At 43.8% G+C, this 12,765-nt stretch overlaps 1 protein-coding gene across 3 annotated transcripts in view; it reads left to right on the top strand.

Moving 5' to 3' along the window:
* The window catches only part of LOC118089425 (uncharacterized), a 62,754-nt gene that overhangs the window by 17,933 nt on the left and 32,056 nt on the right, over positions 1–12,765 (top strand). For all 3 annotated transcript variants that reach the window (XM_035124072.3, XM_035124074.3, XM_035124073.3), the window contains exon 3: positions 5,324–5,425. In XM_035124072.3, the coding sequence (XP_034979963.2) occupies positions 5,324–5,425 (102 nt within the window). The remainder of the gene's footprint in view (positions 1–5,323; positions 5,426–12,765) is intronic.

Raw genomic sequence — 12,765 nt, 5'->3', positions numbered from 1 at the left:
CAGAGCTAATTCTTCCCGTCTCCCCTAACTGCAAATATGCTAGAGAAGCATTAGTGATAGGCAGTGCTATTTTTCTAGGGAAAGAGGTGCCGAAACTCACCGTGAACGCCTTCCTTGTTCTCTTAGAATGGCAATGGTGCCCACCTGAGAGGTGCCAGAACTGTGTTCCAGTGAGTTCCAGCTGAATAAAAGCCCTGGTGATAGGTAAGACTAACCTGATTCCCACCTTAACCAGCTCTTGAAGACAGCTAAGTGGGGAACCCGCTTAGCCTTAACCATTGTTGACCTCAATGGTTGAGGCAGAAGGGAAGAATTCAGTCTGGGGGAATGTGTGTTCTGTGTCCAGTACCCAACCACTTTACCATGGTTAAGATATTGCCCCCGTTACATCAGCACTGGCTCCTAGTAAGAAAACAGACAGAGTATCATGACCCAGAATCCCGACACTTGTGTTTGTCTGCTATGCTGTTGCAATAGCTCTGCGGAACTAAGTTCACAATGACACAGCATCTCCTCTTGTTACTTCCTTAACTTTTGTTGCTGCTCTTTGAACACTTGCATTTTGTTTGGGGGACTTCTTCAAAGATGCCTCATCATCTTTGGATCTGCTGCTTCAGGAGTATTTCCATGCAAAAATACATTCCCCCCCCCGCCCCCGGATGGCAGAAGTTGTCCTTGAGCCAGCTGCCCAATAGAACCTTAAGGAGCATGTGCCTTGATACCTGCTTTAAAACAGAGGCAGCCAATGTGATGTGGCTTGGCTACAACTCCCAGCGCCCCTGACTATTGGCCATACTGGGTGGAGCTGACTGGAGATGTAGTCTAGCAACATTTGGAAGGCAGGTCTAAAGGCTTTCTGCTTGCAGTTTCTCAGTGAAGGATGAGCTGGTTTCCTCCCATCACCATTGCTTCAGGAGAAGTTACGGATGGCCACTTAACTTGTTCCTGAGTGTTTCAAAGTACAGTGTTCTTAATTACTCTGTCCAACCTGCCACAGTAAAACTGTGTTTTCTGGCGATTTGCAGTTCACATAGCCATGTCCTCCATAGTGGTTTTTATACTACAGAAACTCCTCTTTCCCTCTGTTGGACTTGGTGCTGTTGCATCCCAAGGCAGTTCAAAGTCATCTCAAAATAACTTGCCTCGCCAATCTGCCATCTCGGGCAACACAAGAGGCAAAAGCTACTGAGAAATTCTCCCCAAGTCCCATTAGGATGAATAGGAGCCGCATAAAGATATGTTTATCCTCACTCGCCATGCAATATGAACTGTGACTTATGCACCCCAATGGCTTTGTAGATAGTGAGGGGGTGCCGCCTGCCCTTAGTTTGGATGCATGAGTGAGGTGCATTAAGGCATTACTGCATGCAAGCTCAAATAAGGTGTGTGACAAGTATTGAGGCACAGGCTGCCTTTAAAAAGCAACTTCCCTCCCACTCATAGTGTAGCCCTCTTCAAGCTGGGCTGCATTATTCAATGGGACTTGCAACTCACCTTGCTTCCTCCCTTCCTGCTAGATCCTCCCACTCCTACTCTTATCTTGGGAAATGGAGGAGAAGTAGTTGGCAGCAGAGGGCATGAGAATGGATTAGGAATGCCTCTGCAGGGACTCTCCTTGGCAGCAAATGACGCACGGTGCGCCTGATTTCTGACTACAAACCACATGATCCTTGGCAGCCAAGGAGAGACTTCCAAGGCGGAGGACTTTCAGGGGCAATTGGAAGAGGTATCTGCGGATTAAAAACAAACAACAAATCTCCAATCATTTGAACTGTAAGATCTCAAGAATTTGTTTGCTTACCTGTTAATTATCATACTGTAATGCGCAATCTACCAGGGGATAATTCCTGAGCTAAAATGAGTGTCCACTTCAGCAAATGGGCAGCCTCCATTTGTACACTTGTGCAGAAACCTTTTGATCTTGGTGGGGTTTGGAACAGGGATTTTTTCCGAGTTGTTGGTACAAAATGGCAGGCTGCACTAAGATGTTGCCTGTCGTTAACATTGAGCTGCTGTGACACCTGGGGCCATGCTGACTTGTGCAGGTTTTCTCTTTTCCTGATTTTGCATTAGAGTTTTTCTAAAGAACTGCGAGCGCATGCTCATCGTGCAAAAGCCATCTGCAGGTTTTGTGTCCAACTCATGACAAATTACAGTGTCTTGTATTTAGCTGTGGAACAGGGCTTTAACAGATACATTCCACTCATTACATTTGTGTGTGAGTGTGTGATACGTGTGTACTGTGATTTTCACTCCATATAAGAGTTATGTTCCGATGATGAGCATCCTTACTGAATCAATATGAAATTGCAGAAATATAAAATCTCTGGCTTTGGCTTTAGAGGCTGTATTCCATGGGATTTGTTTGGACTCTTCTTTGCAGATAACTCTCCACCACCCTGACTATGCTCTGTGCTTTGCTGAATGCATAATCTGTTTTATTCTCTCCCATGTGTGTTTTGACTCACTTTCTGGTCTTTGTTAGCAGCTTCCCTTTTATTCTGTTGGGAATTCGGATGGAATTGCAAATATTAGTTCCACTCACAAGCATGCTGGTGACTGCTAACGATGCAAAGTCAGCCTTGCATTTTGAATGGAACTTTTTCTTCTAAGCTTTGATGACTCCTGGGAAACGCACAACAACGGAAAATTAATGAGATGCCCATTGACTTGCAATAGCAGAATTGGCTGTATATCAAAATACCGTATCAAATTACTGTATACATTGAGATGTGTTAGATTATTTTGCGTTTTTGGCATTTGGCTCTGATTTGCCGCCATGTAACATTAATTTGATTGCCTGTAGTGAGCAGAAGATGCGTGTCTGAAGAATGTTAGCTTCCTTCTCACTTTTTGGTACATAGCTGTTGTGTTGGGCCAAAAGCTACAGTGCTTCTTGCACAGTGAAATAACATTTTTGTTTTGCTGAATATAATACCGAGTCCAGGAAACACTTGAATCTTAAGGCTTAGTTTCAAATATTTATTTATTTATTTATTTATTTTTTAAAAAACCTGAATGCTGGGGTTGAAAACATGTAGACATGATCCCTCTAAGGCTTGATTTCAGTAGGAGAGTTAAACATAATTCCCATTGGGATCAGTGGGACTTACAGTTCAATCCAACGTGTATTTACTTGGAAATAAGTTCCACTGAGTTCAGTGGATCATATTGCCACATATGCTTAAGTATTGCAAAGTCGAGAATTGCTTAACTTTGGATAGAATCATGGTTTCCTTTTAAGGATTTTGGTTGGTTTGTATGTTTATTTACTGTATTTTTATCCTGCTTTTCAGACAATTATTGCTCCACAAAGTATAACCTACCTTTCAGGCTTTCAAAAGTGACTTGCAGTTGAAATAATACCTAAAATGCAGGATTAAGAAGAACTCACAGAACAACATAATGAACCCCAAAGGGCAACAAAAACAGCATATAAACCTGCAGCAGGACTCTTATCAAAGCCTGTTCATAGGATAAAGCACAAATTGAAATTATTATTATTTTGGTTAGTAGTGCTAGAGCCAATTCTCAGTTGACTTCCTATACTCAGCTGTGCATCCCTCAGCATAAGTACATGTGCTGCTGTCAAGTCTGAACAGTGGCTGTGTGCATTTTTTCCTGTGCTCCCCTTTTATTTTAACAGTGGGATCACTTATATTTGAATTATTTCTAAAGAGGAGCGCAGAAATAGATATCCACGCTATTCATGCTTGATGGAATGCATGTGTATGTCATAATTGCTAGACATATGAGAGGGCAAAAAGTCAAGAAAAGTGGCCCCTCCTTTTTAAAAAAGACTTCAAAAAAATGCTGTTTGCTGAGGTTGTGCATTAAGCTGCTCCAAATGATGAATAAGCATTTGCTCACACTACTGCAGTGTCAGCAGCAGAACAGGATTCCATTCACTCCTCAGCTCAGTCCATCCATTTGTGCATGTGTCTTATTGCTATTAAAAGCATGATGGAGCTCCTCCACCAGCTCTCACGTGAGCAAGTGGTTGTTTTTCCTATCTGGTGGTAAAGGGGACATTATGAACTTTGCCCATAAGAAACAATGCACTCATTTGGACCCCTGTGGACATGTGGGTAGAGGACTAGATTTGGACCTTCGAGTTCAGCTGTAAATTTGGTAGGTGGCTTTGGTCAACCCTCAGACCTTCAACAGTAAAAAGAGAAAAATAATAACGATTTGCTCATAGCTGTTAGGGTGAGCACTTGTTAAGCACTCTCCTATTTATTAATTTGAAAAACCAGTTCCTGACATTCCGTAACACGCTCCTGATGTTTCGCCATGCATTAACGTGACCAAGAAATAGATCCCATGATGGGGATTTTATTTATTAATTATTTCAACAGTTTGTATACTGCTTAATCACATTCGTATCTAAGCAGTGAGTGTACAGAGTACCCAATACAATAAGATTAAAATGTGTTAAAGTTGGGTTCATGCTACAAAACGACTACAAAACTTTGGCACCAGTTGGGAGTTTGTCTTCAGTTTTGGGATTCACAGTTAATGAAGCGCCCAAGAAGCTTCCTGGTTTGTTTTTTTCTGCCAGGTAGTACAAGAAGATGGGGAGGGAGGGGTTTACAAGCATGTAATATGTTCACCTTGGGACATCCAAAGTTGTGTCGCTTTGTTGTATAAATACTGCACAAATTATGACAATCTCTGGTGTCTCCGAAAGGACCTCTGAGGAACCCAACAAACTTGATGCTTAACATACTCTCTCATCTGCTGAGGTGAAGAGCCTCTTTGTACAGTAATTGAGCATGTGATTTTTATTGGCAGTATACTTCCCCTCACTTGTATATATTCACCCTGCAAAATGCAACTTGAATGTATGCACTGAAAGAACCAATGACGACCAAGATGCAGTTTGCATGCAGAATCATGGAGGCGCTGATTCGAGGAAGGATGAAAGCCCCACATATTGGAACAGGCCAGAGGTCTTGCAGTTCTCAGGGCTGCTAAGTCATTTTGCTTGGGATGCTGCAGTTTCTCAAGCTCAGCACAAAACTGCTTTTGTATACTGCTTTTTGTCTGCGGAGTGGCTGTGTCTATGAGCATCTAGGAAACTGGGCTTACCTGCATATTAAGGCTGCTTCACTGGAACTTTTGCACTGAAATTGCATTAAAACTAGTAGAGGTTGCACCATTCGGTATTTTGTACTCGTGGTTCACAGGTGGGGACTGCAACTCCGCAATTCAGCAGCTGATTTACCTTTTCATTGGGAGCTTTTTGGTTCTTTAAAACAAGTTTGGTGTGATTTGTTCATGAAAAACAACATTGGATTTTCTTTCTTTTTTTCCTTTTTAGATCTTTACTTGGTGCATTGGCCGGACACGCACATCCCTGGTAAAAGCAATCGAGAAGTCAGAGCAGAGACCTGGCGAGCCATGGAAGAGTTGTATGAGAAAGGTGGGGTGACTTTGATAGTTACTGCTGATTTTTTCCACAGTTGCAAAAAGGCAGAGAGTGTTACTGTTGTGCTATCACGACACACAGAGGGACATTTTCACCATCTTTTCCACTCGGGATGTATCTTGGGGCAATCTGATGTCATGTCATTCATACCAGGGCTCGGAAGTGCCACAGAATAGTGCTCCACTCTGGAGTTTTGTAACCCTTTCCCTGCAATGCTTTTTTAAACACCTGAACATTTAGCAATCCTGATGAACTTTGCTCCTTTCTTTGTCCAGTGAAGAAGAGGCCTAAAGACCGTCTTTTCAGAGTAGGCCTCTATAAGATGGGGTGGTGGGAAAGAGAAGCAGCATCGCTGTCCGGAGCTCTGTTGGAATGTCCAGTGGGTAGAAGGAGTCTGATGTGGGGCAGGCCCAGCACAGAGGGAAGTATTGAGCAGGACCCATTGAAGGACTCTGACCCTGGAGTGGGACGCAGCAGATTGAGAGGTGGTGACCTAGACCAAGTGGGTTATCAGGAGAACAGCCCACCTCAGTGTCATTGGTTACCCCAAGTCTAGAGCCATAAACAAATCATGACACAGTGTAATATGTCATTTGTTGTTGTTCATCAGAGGTTGTATTCACCTTTACCTTTAAGACCTGCCAAGGAACAGAGGATTGTTATTATGTCTTCATATGTGAAAAAACACAGAATTCAAAGAGGGTGTGCTTTCGTTTCCCCATGAGTGTAATCTGGGAGAGGAGGGACAACCTCAGGAAACATTTTCCGAAATACCAGAGTCGTTTTCAAATGGAATTGAATGCCAAAAAAAAAGGCTAGGCCGCTGAACTGAAGTAGCTATGTGTCATGGCATCAAACCCAAGTGCTCTTGTTGCAGTGGGTTTGTGGGTCTGGTTGCAGATTCTCAGAGCCTTACCAATACTGTTCAAAGCAGATACTAACTGGGACAAAGGAGCGCTTGTGGTGATGGTGGGGATATTATTGGTGTAACAATTTTCTGTTGGTGGTTTGGGGCAAGGGTTCTAGTTGACTGACTGAATGAGGAATTGAAACTGATTCTCTCTCTCTCTCTCCCCCCCCCCCCCGGGTTAATTAACTTACAAAGCATCTCTTTGGGAATTTTTTGAACTGAATCTCAGCCCCCCCAATAAAAACACCTTGTGCCCCTCTTCTCTACTGTTTCCTTCATCATGTGCATTAATTTAGCTTGGCTGTTTATTTGCACCTAGGCAGAGCGAAACGTCAGGAATTAAAACTGTTAGGCACATCCTCGATTTATCACCCCTGCACGAAACTTCATTACAGAACCTATGGATGCCGAACACAATTTTCACCCTAAGCTACATTACTTAAATTAACGTCACGTAAATCTCATTCCAATTAAAGTAGCCTTTCTGTCCTGAATCTTCTGTTATCTGGTCCATTGGCTCCTGCATCCCACAAATCACCCCTTTTCTGCCTCAAGCAGTGCAGAAATTTTGAACCTCTGGCCATGTGTTTTTGAAGTGATATGCAAATGTTAATAAATTTGGAGGTTTATAGGCAGTACCCCATGAGGGAAGAAATGATTAAATAATTTGCTTGCATGGTTAACCACTAAAGTTTCAGTTGACACTCAGATAATGCTTAATCATCCCTTTTGACTTATGGCCCTGGCCTGGGGGTTAGAAGCAGTTTTTTAATAAAAACAATAGCATTGTTCCTTCTAATTGTTCACTTATTTTCCTCATCTGAGTGCTTGTGTAGCACTGTGACCAAGCTTTCAATTCTAAACATACTTACAGAGGAATAAGTCCTCTTTGACTTATAGTAGGACAACTTATGTGTACAGATGCACAGGATTGTGCTGTAAGAAGATAAGCTGGGAAGATCTTGCAGTATTTCCAGTCTTGGCCCAGCTGTAGACTCACTTGGTGAGCCATACTGTCCAAAGGTTTTCCAAAGAAGTTTCTTATGCACATGGAAGCTTTGTGCCAGCTCTGCTGAAGAGACAGAAAGGGTGTGGGCAGGTGGGGGGGGGAAGAGTTGATTTTGGTAAGGATTATAACAGCATTAGGAATTTTAACATTGGGGGGGGGAACAGCTTTGGGTTTGAGGGCAAAATGCCAAAACCCACACCAGGAACCCATCAAGACGAGGTTATGGCAGTCAAAAACATAGCCTTAATGGTAAGGATTTTTGACATTGTTTTGGAAGGGGCCTTCATGAGCGCCAGAATGATGAAGGTTAAAAAACAACAACCTACTACCTTGTGCAGGCCCAGTTATATCAATATTTTATTCAGTACCTCAGACATGCATTTGAGCCATTTTCACTGACCCTTTGAAAGCATACTGTAGAAGTGTGAACAATTAGCAAAATTAAAACACATGTGAGGTTATTAAAAAGAACACTGGAAGATGAGGCATTTGATCAGGAGCACAAATTACAAGGCTGAGTGAAAGCAATGAAATGCATTTATTAAATCTGCTTGTTCCAGCTTTCTAGGTTTTTTATTTTATTTTTTAAAGACAATAATAATCTCCCACTATGGTTTATTACACAGTTGTTCTAGGACTTTATTTTGATTGTCACAAAAACTGTTCTGAGTGTACTTTTTTTAAAAAAAAGAAAAAAGGGTTATCCAGTTGCTTAAGCTTGAAAAGAATGGAGCATTCCAAGAACAGAATGAGAATGTTACTTAAGAGCCATAAAAGTTAATGAGAATGTTCTCTATAAAAGCTGCAGGTCAAGCTATATATAAACGTCTCCCCTCATGCCTGCCTGCTTGAGAAATTAGGGAAGATGGTCTTTGATAGCCTCTGAGGTTTTGGAATTTTAACCTTGGTGTGTAACAGCAGTGGCAGGAAGCAAGCAAGCAAGCAAGCAAACAAACAAACAAACAAACAGGGGAGGTACTTTGACCTCCCTCCAGTCTGGTGCCCTTATAGCCAAGGAGCCTTTCTTGGACCATCAAGTCTGGTGAGTGGCCCAAACATGAACTTCCCTGCCTGCCCCTCAACCTCAAAAGGGTACCATTGGTGCCTTTTTGAGTACTCTCAGTGTTGGGCTACAAACCCACAGCCGCTGTTGGAGCTTCTTGCTGTTGATGGGTTGTTGCGGAGAGAAAAACAGCAGGGATATAATCCAAAGGTTGCCCTAGGGACGTGGTTGCTGGGTTCCGTTAATTGATTCTGTGGATTCTGACTATTTAAACAGGCCTTCAAATTTGTGCTTTAATTTCTCGGCCGCTGTTCGGCAAGGGTGGTTTGGTATGGAAAGAGTTTCCTTGAGATGCAGGCTTGTGAGATAGGCCAGTTTACTTTGAGTTGTCCTATGTCCCCATTGTAGACCGGGGTGGGGTGGGGGTAGAGGTTTCATTTGATGCATGTCCTTTTCCTCTCCTCAGTGGGGAGGGCAAGAGACTGGCAGGGGAGGCTGCAGATGCTCATAAAACATTTGATTTGAGCAGCCCAACTTATTTTGGAATTGAGCAATGGATGCTCGCTCATTCCTGTGAGGGAGCAGGGGTTTTTTGCCACAGGGCTAACTTTTGAATTGGACCTGTGTTTCTGTCACTTTTTTTTTAAAGTAACAGTACAATAGAGATTCATCCAGGTCAGAGCTTCCTCCTGTGGTTTGAGGTGGTTTATGAGGGATATCCGCTGCACCACACCCTGTTTGATCAGATAAGGGATGCTGTATGATGGTAATGTATCTCTTCAAGAAAACAAACTTGTCTCACGTGGCATTCATTTAAACAGTAATGATTTGCAAAGCAGCTTTTAATAAGCATGACGAGAAGCGACACATTTTTGTAAGCAAAGATACGGGTAATTAATTAAAAGATTTCTGCACAACTTTTGTGTGAATTGTCCAATTGGCATCAATTAGAACCTTTGACAATAATAGATTTTTATTATTATTTTAAAAAATACTTCTTATTTTTTAAAAAAACAAGTTCTCTATACGGTAGACATCTCATTTCCTTCAACTGGTTTCTTGTATAATCTCTCCCTTTCTACAGGAGGTATGCCGCTGCCTAATGTGAAATATCTCATAGTATATACACTACACTACACTACACTACACTACACTATAGGGACGCGGGTGGCACTGTGGTCTAAAACCACTGAGCCTAGGGCTTGCCAATCAGAAGGTCGGCAGTTCGAATTCCCACAACGCATTGAGCTCCCGTCACTCAGTCCCTGCTCCTGCCAACCTAGCAGTTCAAAAGCACGTCAAAGTGCAAGTAGATAAATAGGTGCCACTCTGGCAGGAAGGTAAACGGCATTTCCGTGCACTGCTCTGGTTTGCCAAAAGCGGCTTAGTCATGCTGGCTACATGACCTGGAAGCTGTACGCCGGCTCCCTCAGCCAGTAAAGCGAGATGAGCGCTGCAACCCCAGAGTCGTTTACTACTGGACCTAACGGTCAGGGGTCCCTTTACTCCTGGTTTTGCAACTTAGGCCAATCTTGCACCCTGTGTTCCTTCTACAACTAGTGCAAAGCCTCAGTTGGTCTGATGTCCCATTCAGTCAATGGCGCTATGGTAGCACTATGGACGCAGGTGGCGCTGTGGTCTAAACCACAGAGCCTAGGGCTTGCCGATCAGAAGGTTGGCGGTTCGAATCCCTGTGATGGGGTGAGCTCCCGTTGATCGGTCCCTGCTCCTGCCAACCTAGCAGTTTGAAAGCACGTCAAAGTGCAAGTAGATAAATAGGTACTGCTCCGGCGGGAAGGTAAACAGCGTTTCCGTGCACTGTTCTGGTTTGCCAGAAGCGGCTTAGTCATGCTGGCCACATGACCCGGAAGCTGTACGCCGGCTCCCTCAGCCAATAAAGCGAGATGAGAGCAGCAACCCCAGAGTCGCCCGCGACTGGACCTAACGGTCAGGGGTCCCTTTCCCTTTACACCATACTATACTATATATCCTCATAGTAAACCTTTGCACTCTTGATTCTCCCTTTGCAGGCAAAATTCAATTGCATGACTTCTTGTGTAACATAAACGTTGTGTGACATAAACGTTTACAGTTGAATACAATGCAGAAATTTGCCCAGTGTGTACACACACACACACACACACACACACACACTCCCCATCTCAGGAAAGGCCACATCTGTTGAATGCCTGCCTATTGTTCATTTTGATACAGAGCCTGTGCCAGGAGAAAAGTGATGACTCACAAATTCAAAGCTTGTTTCTGCACCATGTTTGGCTTTGGCCTGTGATGAGAGGCATCATCGCCTAAGGAAATTGTTATGAGCGAGTAAAATTATCAATAATACCATTACACAAATGTTCTAAAAAGTGTTTTGATGTCTGAACTTGGTACAGTTAAGGCTTGAAAGCCTTGATAAAAACACCCATGTCAGTGTTCAAGAGAGATAAGGCAAGCTATTGTAATCAAACAAAGCTCGGGTGCTGAGACCATTTATTTACGAATCTTTGTGGTTAAGAGTTCAGCTTGTCCATCTTACTCTGAAGGTCCCCTCCTTCTTTTTTTAATCTTCACATGGAGTTTGTTTTGAAGCTTTTTCTGGCAAGAAAATGCAGTGCGGCAGCTTTCAAAATGTTCAGCCTCATTTCCTGCAGGGCTGACCCAAGGAGGTGGTGAGGTCAGGCAATTTGATGGACTCCCCAACTCGTCCCAGTGGAGCTGCCTTTCCTACTTGTTATGGAACACCCCGGAAATTTGGGTGCAGCCTGGGAGAATTTGTGATTTGCATGCTCCCACCTCTTCCAAGAGACCTGCTGAGCTTGTCATGACTGAGAAAACCCCAAATTAGTTAGGTAAAAAGGTAAAGGACCCCTGATAGTTAAGTCCAGTTGCAAACGACTCGGGTTGCAGCGCTTATCTCGCTTTACTGGCCGAGGGAGCCGAAGTTTGTCCGCAGACAGTTTTTTCCGGGTCATGTGGCCAGCATGACTAAGCCGCTTCTGGCGATACCAGAGCAGCGCACGGAAATGCCATTTACCTTCCTGCCCAAGCTACTTGTACTTTGACATGCTTTCAAACTGCTAGGTTGACAAGAGCTGGGACCGAGCAACGGGAGCTCACCCCGTTGCGGGGATTCGAACCGCCAACCTTCTGATCGGCAAGCCCTAGGCTCAGTGGTTTAGACCACAGCGCCACCTGCTTCCCTTAATTAGTTAGGTTAACAAATCTGATTTCTTGAAATGGCATGTGGCCAACAAGGCGAACATCATGGGAGGGGTGTTTCCAGCTGTCCTGCCCCTTGCGCTTGGAAGCATTGCAAGTTGCTCCAGGAAAGGGACTGTGAGCAACATCAGGGGAGGGGAGCTCTTGGGACCAAGGTGAAACCGTAAATCAGGGGTCCCCAAACTATGCGGCCAATCACCTTCTAAATCCGGCCCACGGGCGGTCCGGTGATCAGAATGTTTTTACATGAGTAGAATGTGTTCTTTTATTTAAAATGCATCTCTGGGTTATTTGTGGGGCCTGTCTGGTGTTTTTACATGGGTAGAATGTGTCCTTTTATTTAAAATGCATCTCTGAATTATTTGTGGGGCATAGGAATTCATATTTTTTTCCAAAATATAGTCCGGCCCCCCACAAGGTCTTAGGGACAGTGGATCGGCTCCCCTGACCCCTGGTGTAAATTATCTTTACAGTTTTTTGTTATTTTTGTTGTTGGATGCTGGGTGTTGTTTATGTAATTTTGTTATACTTAAAGTTCTGAAATGTTTTTTGTACATTATAATATTTGCTACTGTGATTTGCTAGGTCATTAGCAAATTCTTTTTACAGTTGGTTTTTAAATGTATTGTGGTAAGCCACTTTGAGCATTTTGGGGTGGGGGGAGGAAATAAATAAATGAATGTCCACTAGCTTGGGGTTAAACCCCGCCCCACACCCTTTTTGGATTTTTTGTCAACCCCGGATCGTTCCTCCGCCGTTCCCCCACCCCGCTTGTCACACGAAGATTGGCGGGCGCTGCTTGCCGGGGCTTGTCAACCCCGGCAAGCAGCGCCCGCCGGTATTCGTGTGACAGGCGGTGGGGAAGGCAGGCAGGCAAGAGAGAAAGCACCTGCCTGCCTGCCTTCCCCGCCACCAGTCCCCCGGAGCCCATAAGAACACATTGATTAAGTTTCAGTGCATTCCTATGGGAAACCAGGACTCGCTAGACGAATTTTTCGTACGACGAATTGAGTCCTGGAACGAATTAAATTTGTCTAGCAAGGCACCACTGTACTGTGCATTTAAATAGCAATAACATGACCTGGGACCCTATTGTGATGGGTAGGTATTATTATTAGTAGTAGTAGTATTAGTATTGTTGTTGTTGTTTAGTCGTTTAGTCGTGTCCGACTCTTCGTGACCCCATGGAC

Source organism: Zootoca vivipara, chromosome 7, assembly GCF_965207765.1.
Source record: "Zootoca vivipara chromosome 7, rZooViv2.hap1.1, whole genome shotgun sequence".
In the NCBI taxonomy this organism is placed as follows: Eukaryota; Metazoa; Chordata; class Lepidosauria; order Squamata; family Lacertidae; genus Zootoca; species Zootoca vivipara.
The sequence above is the reverse complement of the archived record's forward strand: the minus strand, read 5'-3'. Positions and strand labels throughout refer to the sequence as shown.